This window comes from Leptosomus discolor, chromosome Z (assembly GCF_034619465.1).
Source record: "Leptosomus discolor isolate bLepDis1 chromosome Z, bLepDis1.hap2, whole genome shotgun sequence".
Classification (NCBI taxonomy): Eukaryota; Metazoa; Chordata; class Aves; order Leptosomiformes; family Leptosomidae; genus Leptosomus; species Leptosomus discolor.
Window position 1 is genome coordinate 46,907,619 of NC_141419.1, and position 16,500 is coordinate 46,924,118.

Consider the following 16,500-nt stretch of genomic DNA (forward strand, 5'->3'; position numbering starts at 1 on the left):
TGCTGAACATGGGTTATTTTTATTTTGCATTTCAGACTTCCTAATTTCAGTGAGTTTTATTCTATAAGAAGAGTGGTATTTGATTTTTTTTTTATAATTTCATTTAATATTTTCATAAAGCAGTATTAAAAGGGAATTAGAACAGCTATTCACCGATGAAACAAAATAAATCTTACCTTGGCCCTGAAGGTGAGAAATGTCCAGGCCCTCCTTTAGGCGGATGACAACTACACCATACTGAACATCAAAGGCATCACTAAACAAAAAGAACAAAAATAAAATATTTTACAACTTTTTCTTTCCCAAAGGACGTACACACCCTCTTTGAACAAATTCCATTGATTAAACACTGCCATTTAAACTCCCAGATCATAAATGTGCGTTAACAATTTCAAATTCCACACTAACTGCATCAGTGAAATGAACACCATATCCTGAAAAGCAACACATGGAAAGGATAGCTATTCTCTCTCCTCCCTCTCTCTCCTATGTAAACAGCAATTAAATAAAAGCAACATGAACAGGTCAGGCAAGTTCTGCACAGATGATTATAGACACATTGAGAAATCTAAATTTTTATTTCCCCCATCAATAAAGGGATTTATTTTGGGTAGATATCCTTGATCTGAGAACTAAAAATTTCTGCCACCTTTCCAAAACATTTGGGTTTTAAAAACACCTATGAAGCTGTAGTTTAGAATCAAATTAGCTGGAAGTTAGCTATGATGTGCCTATTCCCAGTATATCTGATGGGGAAGAAAGCTGCTCCTTTAAAAATAAACTAAGAGGGAAAACTTTATTATTGTAGAAACAAGCAAAAAGCCTGAATAAATGGATGAGTAAAAGTGGAGTAAGATGAAGGACAAAACGCAGCCCCAAGAAAGAAGACAGAAAAACACGAACTTAACCACATCATACATTTTGCATTAGCCATTAATCGTCAGTCCTTTACATATAAATACCTCACTACAACCAACCATAAATCAGAGAACTCCCTCCCATGTCATTTCCACGGACAGAATTTCTCAAAATTTCACTCATTAAATACTTTTCTTTAGAAGTAGTAAGACTTGATTAGAAATATTCAAAGTAGCACCATATTCTATAATAAATGCAACAAGAAAATGAGGTTGATTTAAAAAGAAAATGTTTTGTCCATTAGTGAACATTTTTAATTCATTATTTGTAAATCTGTACAGATTAGATGTGTTTCTGTTGTGTGCTTCAGAAACTTTCAATTTTCCAGAGATTTTCCAGAAATATGCTTGACCTAGTTACTACCTCCTGAGGTTTCTCTTTTGGCATGTGGAGAACCACATGATGACATGGCCTTGACAGATCTTCCAGCACACGCCATTCCAAAATAAAATAGGAAAAAAATTAAAAAACAATAACTAACCAACATGTGTCCTTAGTTTTCACTGCATTTGGTGCTCCTGTTTTTGTCTTAAGCAACTGGAAGAGTAAGAAGGTATGATTTTTTTCCTTTTCTAATCCCTGCCTGTAGCCCCCCACCCTCTCTTTCTTTAAATGCACAGCAAATGGGAAGTGTAAAGCACAAACGAAGCAGGTTAAGCAGCACACAAAGAAAACAAAAAACCACCTTGTCTAAGTGCAAGAAGCAAGTTTTGGTTTTCTTAAGTGTTTGTAGCACAAGTTACTCTATTAAATTTTTCAGCTATAACTGGTCTGCCCTTCAGTACTGTCCTGCCCTTCAGTACTGCCAAATTACACTGGGATTTCCTGTCCCACCTCCTTTCTGGCTACTCTATTTGAGTGTCAGTGCTGTGTATCTTGTAAGTAAAATATTTATTGTAAGTAAAATATTTCTTGTATATAACAGCAACGTTTAATGAAGACAGAACTTCAGCATAAGAGTTGATTCATTCTCTGCTACACCCTAGCTGTACAGAAAAAGTGTAGGAAACACACTGATCTCAATAGAAACTATTTTTTAAAGAATTCAGCAGACTGGCACTGTCTCTAAGACAGTAACTCTTAAACCACAGACCACTGCCACAACTCTTTCTAGATGTAGAGTTATTATATAGAAATCTGATCTGTTTAATAGTTTAAAGACTTCCTTATTAATTTCCATATCTGAAAAAAAACCAAGGTGTTGAAGACCACTAGATCAGCAATATGGAAAATCTAACTCTACCTGGAAGACAATTCATGCAACTAAGGTCTTCTTGACTTATTACCAAATGTACCAAAATGGAACATAAGAGCTACACCTCCGCATTTTCTACTTACTGGAATAAATTGATATAGGTTTCAACATCTCTCATGTCACCTTGTCTCCAGTTTTTCTTAAATCCAACAACAAGGGTGTTAGGCCTCATTCTACCCAGACCAGCAGCCTGAGAAGAACAAAAAACATTTTTTAAAAAGCTGTGTTATTGAAACAACTAAAAGTTCTACTGTTTTTTTAAGCAGAAAACAAAGTATTTTTCAAAGTTTTAAGGTAATTTTGCAAAATAAAAATACTTTGAAGTATAAAAACAAATCCAATTTTGATGTTCAACTTCACCAGTTTCCAAAAAAAAAAAAAAATTGAGAGGGGTGTACCTGCATTAAGTATTGTCCTCCATCCCTTAAGTCCTCTGCATGCACTGGTGCATAGAAAGCCTTCATCTTGTTTTTAATTAGCCATCGCTGGTATCTAGCCAAATCAGTTGACAGTTCCTTCATGGCTTGCCTTCGAGGACCCTTTCAAAATAACAGAATAAAAAGAGAAGAGGGAACAAGAATTGTGAGCATGAATAGTAATAAAGTACCCTCCCTTTTTTTAATTTCGCTGCTAGAATCAAATTCAGAATTGAAGAACTTCAAAACATGCTTCCACACCACCAAAAAAACCCCAAACAACAAAATATGAGCATTATCATCAGCAAAGACTCTCATTTTTAGGAAGAGGGCTGCTCAAGCTTTAGCAATCCTGGTCCTGCAGAGCACAACCCACTTCTCCAGCAGGTGGCACAAGCTTGTCCCCAAAAGCGTAAGGTAGTTTTAAAAGGAAAGGGCTTTGTAATGAAACATACATAGATATAAGATGACTTAATATTAGCCTTTATGGGAATATTTGTTTCGCGCTGTACAAGTGTGCCTCTGTATGTACATAATTCTAATATGAAAGTCTTTGTTACAGTAGTGTTAATTCTGCAGTTTTATGTTGCAGTCAAGAGTCAGCTCCTCTTTTAAATAGTTTCTTTTCATTACTTCCACCAGGACAAATCACTAGATGTTCCTTCTAGACATCGAAATGGAGAATACAGGACAAGATATAATCAAGAACACAGTAGCCCACTTTTTGCAAAAGGATACAGACTCTGACAAAATGGTCAGAATTAGTGAAGAATAAGGTAGCATCATCCTTGCAGGACAGCAATTTTAAATAGAGATAGGCTATGTTGCCAGAAAATCTCTAATCAGAATTGCTTTCCTACAAGAAGGATGACACTACTTTATTCTTTTCTGTACAGCCCTACTTTTGAAAGATAGTAATGCCACCTGTGATATCTTGCCTGTCTAGTATTACTCAGTTTCTGTCTTTTGCACTCACCGAAATTTTAAGTTTGTATAGACTGGAATTAAAAGAATTAAAGTTTCTGAAGATAAAACTGGCCAATATCTGCTTAAAATGTATGTTCTGTGGATTGCATTACCTTGATTTGCTCTTATCTGTTCATTAGATCAGAAGCAAGCCATATTTAGTAAGTATGGTAAATTTAAACATATTTAAAAATAATCAATCTTCATATTTAAAGTTACACTTGCTTAAATGTTTGTAGTGATGTGACAGAAAAAGTCTAGCCTTAAAATACAAAGCTAAACCACACAATCCAATATGCTAAAACGTATTTAGCAATGTTTTTCAGAGATGTAACAGCCTCTCTGTAGCTAACTGAAGTTTTGGTACAGATCATAGTATGACAGCCACAGTTAAGACATTACAAGACATAACTCATGACAAGTGTGATTTTGAAGGACAGTTACTTGACGCTTGCTTGCTTCCCACCACCCCAAAACCTCTACAGGTCTGCTGTAGAAGATACTAGTAGTAAGAGCTGCTATAATTATCTCCTTGCAGAACAACCCTTACATACCCCCAACCCCAAAAAACCCCACACTCTTATCCTGACAAATACTACAGGCTGGGCAGAAAGGGAACAGGAAAGGAAATACCTGTTCACATTACTGTTTCACCTACCAATGAAATGAATCTGATAACTAAAGGAATAAAAGACTACTTGAAAGGTTAAAAGCAGTTTTTCACTATTGGCTAAACTGATACTAAATTTATTGCTCAAGAAGGTTTATTTTAGACCAGGCTTTGTAAGAAATCTACACAGGAATCAATCTAGCTGAAACAGTAACACTGAGAGGAAATCTAGCTGTATACTGCATATCATTTTGATCGACTGCTCTGTCGAAAGCATGAGAATATGTGAGACTGTATGACACAAGGACAGACCCAGACTGTAATCCAATGTTCTCCTTACTCCTACAAAGCTTCCCCAGCATTTAAGCATCAAATGATCAAAGGTACTAATTTTGCAAAGTTTCCCCACTTAGTATACCTAAGTGGAATAGTGATGACCCATACATTAGTGGATCCTACCAGTAAATCTCTCTTTTTGCACTTCTCAATGCTATAATGACGCTTTCATTTAAAAAGGAAAAAAAAAACCCAACCCAAAAAAAACCCCAACAGCCCACCTCCAAAACACATCAAAAAACGCCACAAAAAAAACCCATACAAAAACGAAACATAAACAAAAAGCAAGTAAGTTAGAAAAACCCAAACGCACCAAACAAGGTAACTTTAAAGTAAAGACAGAATACACTTACCATATGTACGTGGCCACAGATCATCAAGCCCACATTCTTTGTGAAAGCATGGACAAGGTGAAGCAAAGCTGGACGTGCATTTGGAGCACCTGTCATAATTAAGCACTGAGGTCTAGAATTGTGAATAGATAAGGAGAAAAAAAAAGGTTGGAATTAATTTAATCTGGAATTGGTGGGGGTGTTTAATAACAGAAGTTTCTTCCAAATGTTTGCCATAAGAACATAATTGTCACTAGAGAGGTAGTAACCTCATCTACTTTTACAAGACTATGTTAAATCAACAAATATCAGTTCTTTCACAACTGCCAGCAGACCTATGATTAAGCGGTTCCAAACTTAGTAATACCACCAAATCTGAAAATTTAGACACTTTAAAACTATCAGAAACCTGTTTTAGACAAGACAAGGTCAGAGGGATGAATTTCTTCCCCCAGTTTTAAGTCGCATTTTCTAGTACAGATTCTTCTATGCCCAACAGAAAAATGTGCATCATATGCTTTTTTGTAAAATTACTGTCATTCAGAAGGCAGAGCCAAACAACTGCTAGTGAGTTATTCTAGACAACTTTCTAATCAATTTTAAAAGATGAAGTGTCCAGACTTCAGAATTCATTTCAGGAGATAATTTTTTTCTATCATAAGGGTCACCTAAAGTAATCTGTCTCAATCTTTATACCAGCTCCAGTTCATTTTCCATATTAGAATCATAGAATCATTTATGTTGGAAAAGACACTTAAGATCGTAAGAGTCCAATGTTAACCTAATACTGCCAAGCCCACCACTAAACCATGACCCTAAGCACCAAATCTGCACATCTTTCAAATACCTCCAGGGATGGTGACTCAACCACTTCCCTGGGCAGCCTGTTCCAACGCTTAAAAATCCTTTCTGCGAAGATAATTTCCCTAATATTCAACCTAAATCTCCCCAGCACAGCTCTCGTCCTATCACTTGTTATCTGAGAGAAGAGACCAACATTACAAGAAAGACATTGAGGTGCTGGAGCATGTCCAGAGAAGGGCAACAAAAGCAGTGACGGGTTGGAGGAAACAGGTCTTACGAGGAGCAGCTGAGGGAACTGGGGATGTTTAGTCTGGAGAAGAGGAGGCTGAGGGAAGACCTTATCACTCTGTACAACTACCTAAGAGGAGGTTGTAGCGAGGTGGGGGTCGGTCTCTTCTCACAAGTAACAAGTGATAGAATGAGAGGAAACAGCCTCAAGTTGCACCAGGGGAGATTTAGATTAGACATTAGGAATAATTTCTTTACTGACAGAGTGGCCAAATATCGGAACAGGCTGCCCAAGGAGATGGTGTTCAGAAAACGTGTTGATGTGGCACGTCAGGACACGGTTATAGCAGGCATGGTGGCGTTGGGTTGACGGTTGAAGTTGATGATCTTAGACGTCTTTTCCAACCTAATGATTCTGTGATTCTCACATTGCCCTTGCTACTTGCTACAACCTCCTTTCAGATAGTTGTAGAAAGCAACAAAGTGTCCCCTCAACCTCCTTTTCCCCAGTTCCCTCAGCCACTCCTTCTAAGACCTGTTCTCTAAACCCTTCACCAGATTCATTGCCCTTCTCTGGACACGCTCCAGCACCTCAATGTCCTTCTTGTAGTGAGGGGCCCAAAACTGCACACAGTATTCGAGGTGCGGCCTCACCAGTACTGAGTACAGGGGCATGATCACCTCCCTACTTCTGCTGGCCACACTATTCCTGATACAGGCCAGGATGCTGTTGGCCTTCTTGGCCACCTGGGCACACTGCTGGCTCATGTTCAGCCAGCTGTCGACCACCATCTCCAGGTCCTTTTCCGCCAGGCAGCTTTCCAGACACTCATCCCCAAGCCACGGGGTTGTTGTGACCCAAGTGCAGGACCTGGCACTTGACCTTGTTAAACCTCACACAGTTGGTCTTGGCCCATCAATCCGGCCTGTCCAGATCCTTCTGTAGAACCTTCCTACCCTCAAGCAGATCAACCCTCCTGCCCAACTTTGAGTGGTCTGCAAACTTGTATTACAAATAAATAAATATTGAACTGCTCTGGTTTAAAATATATCTCTAGAACTCAAAACATTTTTTTCCTGTAAGTTAGAAACCAGTATCAGGCAAAAACCAGTTCTCCTAAAGTCACTGTACCTAAAACTGACTTATATTAAGATCTCTATCTCCTTAAGATAACAACTAAAGAAGCTTAAAACTCAGCAATCTATATACTAGCCTCCGAAACAGAAGAGCTAAAGTACTTCCAATGCAATCCTGAATACATAATGATCAGCACAGCATTCATTTACTATATTGGCACAAGCAGAAAATTACACTTGGTAAGAATTCTCCTGTGAAGCTTGTTTCTACATTGAAGTTTGCAACCCAAATTGGCTCACAGCAGACAGAAGTGAGGTTGCAACACTAACCACAGTTAGGTATTGAAAATTATTTAATGCCAGCCGTTAGATTTGCATTATGGAGAGTCTGAAAATTGCTGTTTTTGATACCTAAGCAAAGAAGTTTCTGAACATAGACTTTTTTCCTTTTAACAATGCAGCTTGATGTAATAGGTAATACAGTGTTTATAAATAAATCAGCGATTTTAACATCACATTAGGATTTAGGACTTCAGAAAGAAGAGCTGTTTCATAATTAAACTTTCAGTTCTGTGGTTTATACCTACAACAGCCAACTCTTCCCAGTTTGGAAGCTGAAAGGTATACTAATACATTTATAATTCAGTTTCACTGTCATATTCTTTCAGATTATGCTGGTACCTATCATGATGATTGATAGATATAATTTCAGCTGTCTGTATGCAACATAGACATTGTACGTACCTATCATGCACTTCAAGAAAATGTGGTCACTTTCAAGAGGGCCTAGGGGTCAGAATTGGAGTATTTTCCCAAATAACAGGAAATATCATAGATCTTTTCTGTCAAAAACTGTGTTGCTCCCAGGCTCTGCATTCTGGACGTAACCTTAGAAAATGGCACCTGTATCAAGAACCTCTCCCTGAACTCACTCCTTATTAAAGTCAGCCCCAAGTATGCAAAGTCTCCCTTCATACACAACAGATTTTAGTAGCTGGATTCTCTTGCCAATAGGCTGAACATAACAGAATAATACATTTCTTACAGCTGCAAGGGATGGTAGAGATTTGCTAGACTAAGTGTCAACACTGTAAATCCTGTGCTGAGCACAGGCAGCATGTAGGAGGAATCTGCTCCATGTGAAAAGAGACAGGTCAACAGAACCTCCACCCTTGGAAATACTCAAAACTTGACTGGATATGGCCCCGAGTAATCTGATGTAACATCAAAGTTGGTTCTAACTTTGTAGCTGGATCTATGGCAAGTCAGCTGAGTTTGGGATTGGACAAGACCACATGGTAAAGTTATGTTCAATTTATGACTCTTTAATTTGGAGTAACTAGTTTAAGTCAATACTTTTTTGAAGCATCTTTCTTCTACAATAGCTTATTCCAGAAAAGTGGCATAAATACTATAGGATAGAAAACTGCCTTCTAGAGTAGGACCTTCCTGGGTAGCCGTGCTGGCAGACAACAAATCAGTCCTCTTCTTCAGTTGTATGAAAAACACTCATGTAGCCTGTTTGCCATTACTGAAGTGCAATGAAAGCATATGTCTAAGGTGAAATAGCTGGTGTTGACGACAACATTCACAACATACACATCTTGGGGATTTTAGGTTAGATCAGTTTTATCACAAGCATGTAGACTGAATGATCATCAGCAGTTTGGAGCATATCTTCCAATTCAGTTTCATCAAAGAGGAATGTAATTCACAGTTCATGATGCAAACCATGAGGCATCTAACACTAAGCAGACATCATCCATAGATTTGCTTTCTAAAGTGCACTCTTAATCAGAAATAAAATGCTAATGTAAATATGTCCAGAAGATGTCCATTGTGCTGAAATTCAAAATTGTTATAACCCACAGGAGATGAACAGGCATTTACATAGTAATTTCCTATGTCTTTAATATTAACTGTTACCTAAAGTTTTTCACATGATCTTCCACTCCTGAGAGCCGAATAGAATGCTGTAGAGCATTCAAGTAAGTCAAAGCTTGTGTTGATGATCCCCAGTTCACATCTGTTGGAAGATAAGAAGTTCCAACGTTTTATCTAAAAGCTGTTCATTGCGAAACTACATGATCACAAAATGTCAAATACCAATAGAAAACACAGGAGATTTAAGCTACATCTTGGTACATCCTACACAATACTAGTGTCAAACTCTACAGCTAAATAGGCAATTCTATTTAAAGATAACATTTCTGCAGAATTTTTAGCGAACAAGTTAGAGTTCAGTATTTTATAATTACAGGAAGAAAAAATTGACGGTTTTCCCCCCACCATTTCAAACATTGTAACAACTTCAGAGTCAAAAAAATAACACTTCAGGGAAAAAATGCCATGCTTAGTTATTTTGCAGCACAGCAAAGGAAAAAAAAGTGATCTCAAAGCATTGCCTAAACAAAGTCAAATGCTTTCAGTGTAAAAACTGCTAGACTAAGCAGTTCCTTTTAAACTATTATTTTTACAAGGAAATGAAAAAACCCAGTATCCTCTATATTTGTACCCACAGACATCTTTTGATAGCTACAATGAATTTATCATCCAAATACTCCATAATCTTCATAGCCCCAGATGTGGGTTTTCCCTTATTTTCAACTTTAGGAACAGTTTTTGGTTCAGTTCTGCTCTATCTTGCACTTCTGATCATGCACTGCACTTAAAAGGAAGAAATTGTATAAATTGTTGTTCATAGCCATAGAAATGGCTTACTGAAAAAAACACCATTCAAATCCCTTTTCAATTTGGAAAGGGAAGGGAGCATCCTCTTTCACTTCTCATCCAAACATAACACGCTTTCCTAGCACCTTTGTTGCTGCAACCCAAGCTCTTTCCATATGCATCTTTTCCTCCAATTTTCATTCCAGTATTTATGTCTAAGTGCAAGGCATGAAGCTTGATAATTTGGGAGGAGGGGGAACAACAGCAGTGACTATACAGGCATAATTACATTTCATTACAACTAAAAAGCATGAAACAGAAGTTTTAACTAGTCAGCCAAACAGAAATACATTCCCTTTCCCGCCCCGCCCCCCCACCCCCCCAAAGGCCATCACTTTCTCCCTTCTTCTATGTCCCTCTTCCACCCACCACAACCAAAAGAAGCCCCTATATATACCTGGTTTCTTGTAAGTGACGTAAATGTAGAGTCCAAGGACTATGACGTATGTTAGGAGTGCTGCCCACCAATTAATGACAAACATCACAATGCAGCATAGAATAGCTCCAACAAGAGAAATCCACATATTGTAGTATTTGAAAGCAGGGCGCCAACCTAGTCAACACATAATTTGGAGGTTAGAGTAGAAAGGAGGGGGGAAATTCATTTAATCGCTACTCCAAGAGAAGGAAGGTGCTATTCCTCTTTTCCTTCTCCAGTGTTCTGCATCACATTTCATGTGAATGTGTGACAGTTTCAGTAATGTACAGGATAAAGACTTTGGCACATTTATGCTTTCTATTTTCCAATACCCTTCAAATGAACTTGCATCTTTCTTACATAGACACGTAAATGTTCCTAATTTTGCCCTGTAAGAGCATATCTGAAAAGGACAGTTTGAAGATGCTCGTGCCAGCGTATCTATTGATTCAGGAACCTTTGGCAATAGCTTGCCTGACAATTGATTTTTGCTTTCAAAAGGTAGCATAACGTGAATCACCAGCTCATGACTCACTTTCTCACATACTACTAACTCTTTCTAGTTGTGTATTTTTACTATTTTCACACAGCCAGAAATCTTCACGACATGAAAGAGACAGATATATCCAAGACGAATTTCAATATGTCAAAACATTTGACTGTTGCTGTTTTACATCCTTATTTGTCACAAGTTTATCCAAAATCAGGTAAATACACATGCACATCCCCATTAAGACTCTCAATATTAACAAGTATTACACACAGAATTGTTGTGCAGAGTTAAGCACATGCTCTGTCAAAATAATGATTATCTACCAGTTCAGCAACTTCAGAAGCTTTTAAGGGCATTATTTCAGTACAAATGCATAGTGGACTGAAATACATCTGTTCTGCAAGTACTCAGTTTTGGCTTATTCCTATAATCCAGCTAGCCTCCCACACCAAAAGCTATGAAAATGTGGCAATACCACCTGCAATTCCAGTGTCTTCTGGACTAGAAGATGAAACATATTAACAGAGAAATCCAAAGATGACAAAAGGGTGGTTCTTGAATGCCAGATACTGAATTAGCAAGAAAAATCTTTCTCCCAGAGTTTATGAATAAACACTAAATTATCTTACGTTTCCTCAGCAAAGATGACTAAATTAGTATCTCCCAAGCTCTACTGCATCACTTAGTCCTCAAAATTTCAGAAGACGCAAGCATACAACATATTATGCTTGTAATTCAGATGCACCATGACGTCAAATGGATATTTAAGAACTAAATTAAACTAAACATTCATTTATATTGTTACCTTTTACATTGTATTTATGCATAAAGAAATTGCAGGCTAAACTCTCACCCCCAAAATGTAGCTCCTACCTGGAGATTTTGCTAGAGAAGCATGGAATACAGAGAAGTTAATTAAGGCATATGAGGCCAAGAAGAAGTTAGAAATAATTGGAGCAATGACGTTCAGTTCAGCTGTAAAACAAAACAAAACAAAAAAGCAGGCTGTTATGAAAGGTATCATCCAATGTCTTTTTAGATTCCAGAGTACAAAATCTGCTACAATCGACCTTATTTTATGATGTACTCTAAGGAGAAGCAGTTTGTCCTTTCTGTCCACAGACAGAACTATTACCTTAATGGTCTCTTATTTACACAGTTACGTTATTTTCTAATAGTCAGGAAGTGTAATGTTCAGTTTTAAAAATGTAAACATTCTTCCACATTATTAAGTGCTGCAGGACTGTCACTTTCGAAGCTCTACATACTTTCTCAAAAGAACTGAGAAAATTTCTTTCCCATCATGGCCTGATCAAACAGTGCACCAATACACCAGGTTCTGAAGAACGTTAAAACTGGTAGAGCATTAATACATCTGCAGCACGTCTCTAGGTCAATTCTCAAACAGCAAAGAACAAGATACTAGTAAGTTTAAGAGACAATCCACTATGGCGAATGGGAACACCAGACAAAGTTAGTGTGAGCAATGTGACAAACATGTTCAGCTGCCTGCATTTTAACTGAAAAGTTGCATCAATGGAACTAGTATAGTGTATTATTACAGACCAATACCATCACAACAGTGATAAGTACAGTTTCTTCAGTGAAAGAGACAGAAGCACCTGATGCTCTCCCCTCCTTGAGGCAGCACAGTACAAAAACATTTGTATGTGTACTCTCACCATCAAAAAAAGTGATCAAAATGCAGAATGTGCTGTGTTAGTCTGCAAGTTTCTACTTGTTGTAATCAAGCTTCTAGTCAGCATGCTGCAGTAGAGACATCATGGGTACACTCTGTGCCTTAAGCAGATTTGGGGGAGGGATGAAAGACCAAACTGGGAAAAGAAGTTTAAAAGCACTGGTAGAGGACTCACGGATGGACACAGCACAATTAGTTTGCCAACTACATAGTACATATGTAATTCTACCTAAACTATATTTACCTTTAGCAACAGCAGCAACAGCACTCATCTCTACTGTTTGTAACTTAACAGAAAAAACACACTTTAAAAAGTATTGTTCATGCATTTGCCATTTACTGAAGCTGTTTGTAATTATTAAAAATCTGAAATAAACTCTCATATTTACAAGATATAACATCTCTCTACCTCAAGCAAAAGATCTATTTTCATATTGATTGACAGTACCTAAAGACAGATACCTGCAGTCATTAAGTGCAGTATTGCTACAGTTCAATTCAAATTTATTGCAATTCTAGACAGAGTTACATCTAGAAGACAGGAGAAAATAACCCTCAGAATAAACAGATTTAGAATCCTGGCTTAGAATTAAGCTGTACATTAGACCTCTAGGACACTGTCATCAAGTCATGATATGGAATAGAATGCTCTGCAACGGACAAAACGATATTGAGATTTATTGTAATTTCAAACTAACCAATTAGTATGAATCCAAGAGCAATTAAAAATGTTAGAAGATATCCTCTCAGTGGTTCATTGTTCTTCCCATAGCCTTTAGCAAACATCTGAAATCCTGGATAAATGTTGTCCTTGCACAAAGCCTAAGAAAAAATAAAATTCAAGAGTCAGCATGCATTTTGGTCAAGATGTATCCTTACTAATGCTGTCCCCCACAGTATATTATCTTCCTGAAAAAAAAAAAGTTTATAGCCACCATGTACTAATTCTCAGTTATCTTTGCATCGTGACATTTTGCATTTCCAATATTCTATTCTTCAATATTTTCTATTTATACGAACAAGCTTTGCTCTTCTGTAAGTAATTGACTATTTTACTTTACTGGTGTCTTACAATCACAAAGAGCCTCTTCTTTAGAGGCGATGTTTTCTCGAAAGTGGTAAGTTTGCCCAATGCATACACTAGTTCTCTGCGTCAATATTTGTGCTTCTACTTTGCAACAAAATCTCTTCTATGTTTGGTTCCCTACTGAATTTTTGGGAGAGAAGGTCATTAAAGGACACTAAAGTTTTAACCAATTAAAGAAAGCTTGTAAGACAAAGAATGAGATTAAGTTTTTCAAAAGAAGTTAAAGTAAAATACATTCAGGAACACCAACGAAATAAATTTAAATTATTTATGTGAGAAAGGGTACACAATTATTTTGATAATGTATTCTTTGAGGAGTAAGGATTCCACAGCTACAGGTTCTACTTCATGCTGTCTCCTTCTGTGATTACCTTGAGAAATCAACTAATCTGTACTCTTTGTATGTGCTCCACATACAAAGTCAGATTTTTAGTTTTCTTACTTAGATCAAAAAAAGGTCTAAAAGAGTTTGTAGATTCCTGTAATGTTAGCTACACCACAACTAATCTCTAAAATACCCGGAAACACATGAGATCTGGAATAAATTATAGTCTAGCTAAGTTCAGTAACAGTAACACACTGTTTTCCCATCCTAAGCAACAGGTAAATGAGGTCAATCTACTGATGTCAACTGTTATGAATCATGGTAGCAATATGTCAGAGTCCCCTTCCAAAAATCCTGATTCAAAAGGTAACCAAAATTATTCTTTAAAAGATTACAGGTTTACTACCATACTTACCTGGAAGATCTTAGGTGCACTCACAAGAGATGCTAATGCAGAAGACAGGGTGGCTGAAAAAATACCTGCAGAAATCAGTGGTGCAAATCCCGATACCATGCTCATCACCTGAAAGCAAAATAATTATTTTTTTAAAAGAGTATGAACAAGTATTCTATACAAATGGATGGCAACATTAACTACACAAAGAGAAAAATATAATACTGTGTACCATCCACTAAAAAAGCTGTTTGAGTATCATGCATTCATATCAATGAATGAACTAGGGACAAATCAGGAGACATAAACGGATTCTAATTTCAGAACAAGACAAGATGGCTTTTCACACAATGTATAGTCCAACCATGTAACTGTCAGGTCAAAACAATTAACAGCAAAAGTCTCCAAGGACTCATAAAAGGATTAAAAATAAGTCATCGAAGAAGAATACATTGGAATTTGTTACTAATATTTTGACTAGCCTACCATCAAGTAACATGGTCTCAGAAAGTCCAAGTGACAAAACAACTGAAATTGGGAAACATCTTGAGAAAGCTGATTGTCTTTCTCAACTTCTCCATCACTCTAAGTTAGGCTTGCTTCCCACTCAAAACCACAAGGACAGGACAAAGGTCCTTCCTATCTCCCCAAGATGACATCCTAGGACATCTTTGTAACCCAGCGATTGAAATAAAATATGCAATTCTCAGTAGACTGGATGACTAACAAAATGATAAATGCTCCGTAAGTTAAGTGTAAAAGAAGAAAGTTGACAGGACATTTTAAAAAATCCCGAATTAGATTACCAAAGTAATTTCTGTCTAATTGCCATATAGCCTAAAGACCCTCTTCTACCATTCTACTGATTACTTCCGTACCATAACTGCATTCAGCTTTGCATATGTGAAGTGAATTAAGATACAAAACTATGTATTTTAAAAAAACAATCACAGTTTAATAAAGTGCTTTTCTTTAGGAAGCAAAAGCCTAAACTGCTTGAAGACAGCCAGTGTTTAAGAATTTTATACCATCTTGAAAAAGCTTATGTTTTCAGGCAACGGACCAAACTCACAGTGCCTTTCAAACACAACGTGTCAGAATGAGGTTCTGCATCATTTGCACAGATTACTTGCCTCTTTCATCCTCGCAACCTCACCTACAGTATCAGGAAAGGAACTGAAGGAAAGCAAGAAACATAATGCAGAAATGTCCAGTTTTTAAGTTACTGTCACCTGAAGTTGTAAAATTTAGCATCTAAAGTGATCTTACTAGGTAGGACATGATCTCAGAAACAACATACAAGTGACTGATGAAGTTTTATTCGTATTCCTAGGGCTAAACGAACGATAAAATTTAGCTGTTTTCTCCAGATCAGACTGACAGAGACTGCCGAGTCTCTCAAACAGTCAACTGAACCTCTACGCTACATCAGGTTTCATTGATCAGTCCAAAGCATGCCTTGCCTAAAAAGAGAAATTAAATAATTGCAGGTACATAAGAAGAAAGTGAAGTAGCTGTCATAGTAGTGTCACAAACGAATGAGAGAATTTCATGAAGTGTATTTGTAGTTGACAATGAAAAAAGGTAAGATAGGCTTTTATTCATAGATGAGTAAAACTAATGACACATACATTAAGCTATCCCTCCTACGCCCAGGTTTAAGTTACTTTTATAATCAACAGAAAAAGTTACAGTCGTGAATGCCAGTTTGTAATAACCCTAACACTACATTTCTAGAAAGCTGAGGGTGTAAATGCTTTACTGACAAATACATAGCAACGTAATAATCTTCATAGAAGCAGTATGAAAATTTTCTTCCCTCCAAGAATGGCTTGATCAATCTTCCCTGGAAGGACCTCTTACAGACAGAATCTCTGTACAAGCCTCCACCACTTTTCTTCCCATTTGATTTAAAACCATTGTTATTTAGAGGCCTTCCCTATACTACACTTGCATCAACTTTTTAAAATTTAGTTCTTACAACCTACTCAGATTTTATATTCTCTTTCTACGTTCTGTTCATTGCCTCCATCTATTTAAACTATCTATTTTTGAATGTTACATCTGTTTTATATATTTGAGAGTAATCAGAGTAAGATGTATGCAGACAATGTCTGTCCATTTTAAAAGCTAGTAAATTACTACTTAGGTTACTCATGTAAGAGACATTAGGAGGCTGCTTCTAAGCTAAGGGAACAAAAGCAGAACCAGATCCAGCAGAATCAATATGCCATGGTGTTAAACACCTCTTCCTCCTCACTGCAAGAGACACACCGTAATCCAAACCTCATGACTGCAAAACCGAGGAGCCCACCTATGCAGTTAGCCATAGCACTGAGATTTTCACTTTTGAAAGAACATACAGAATTGGAAAGACAGATGTCTAGTAAGGATTGCCCTATTACCACTGGT

The 16,500-nt window shown here is 37.1% G+C and overlaps 1 protein-coding gene across 2 annotated transcripts in view; it reads right to left on the reverse strand.

The window, feature by feature from the left end:
• Positions 1 to 16,500, reverse strand: part of SLC12A2 (solute carrier family 12 member 2) — a 47,349-nt gene that overhangs the window by 12,138 nt on the left and 18,711 nt on the right. For both annotated transcript variants that reach the window (XM_086479996.1, XM_009949393.2), the window contains exons 10-18: positions 14,110 to 14,217; positions 12,981 to 13,104; positions 11,457 to 11,558; positions 10,070 to 10,225; positions 8,869 to 8,968; positions 4,855 to 4,966; positions 2,572 to 2,712; positions 2,257 to 2,363; positions 177 to 256 (exon numbers count right to left, since the gene is read on the reverse strand). In XM_086479996.1, coding sequence (XP_086336122.1) covers positions 177 to 256; positions 2,257 to 2,363; positions 2,572 to 2,712; positions 4,855 to 4,966; positions 8,869 to 8,968; positions 10,070 to 10,225; positions 11,457 to 11,558; positions 12,981 to 13,104; positions 14,110 to 14,217 — 1,030 coding nt within the window. The remainder of the gene's footprint in view (positions 1 to 176; positions 257 to 2,256; positions 2,364 to 2,571; positions 2,713 to 4,854; positions 4,967 to 8,868; positions 8,969 to 10,069; positions 10,226 to 11,456; positions 11,559 to 12,980; positions 13,105 to 14,109; positions 14,218 to 16,500) is intronic.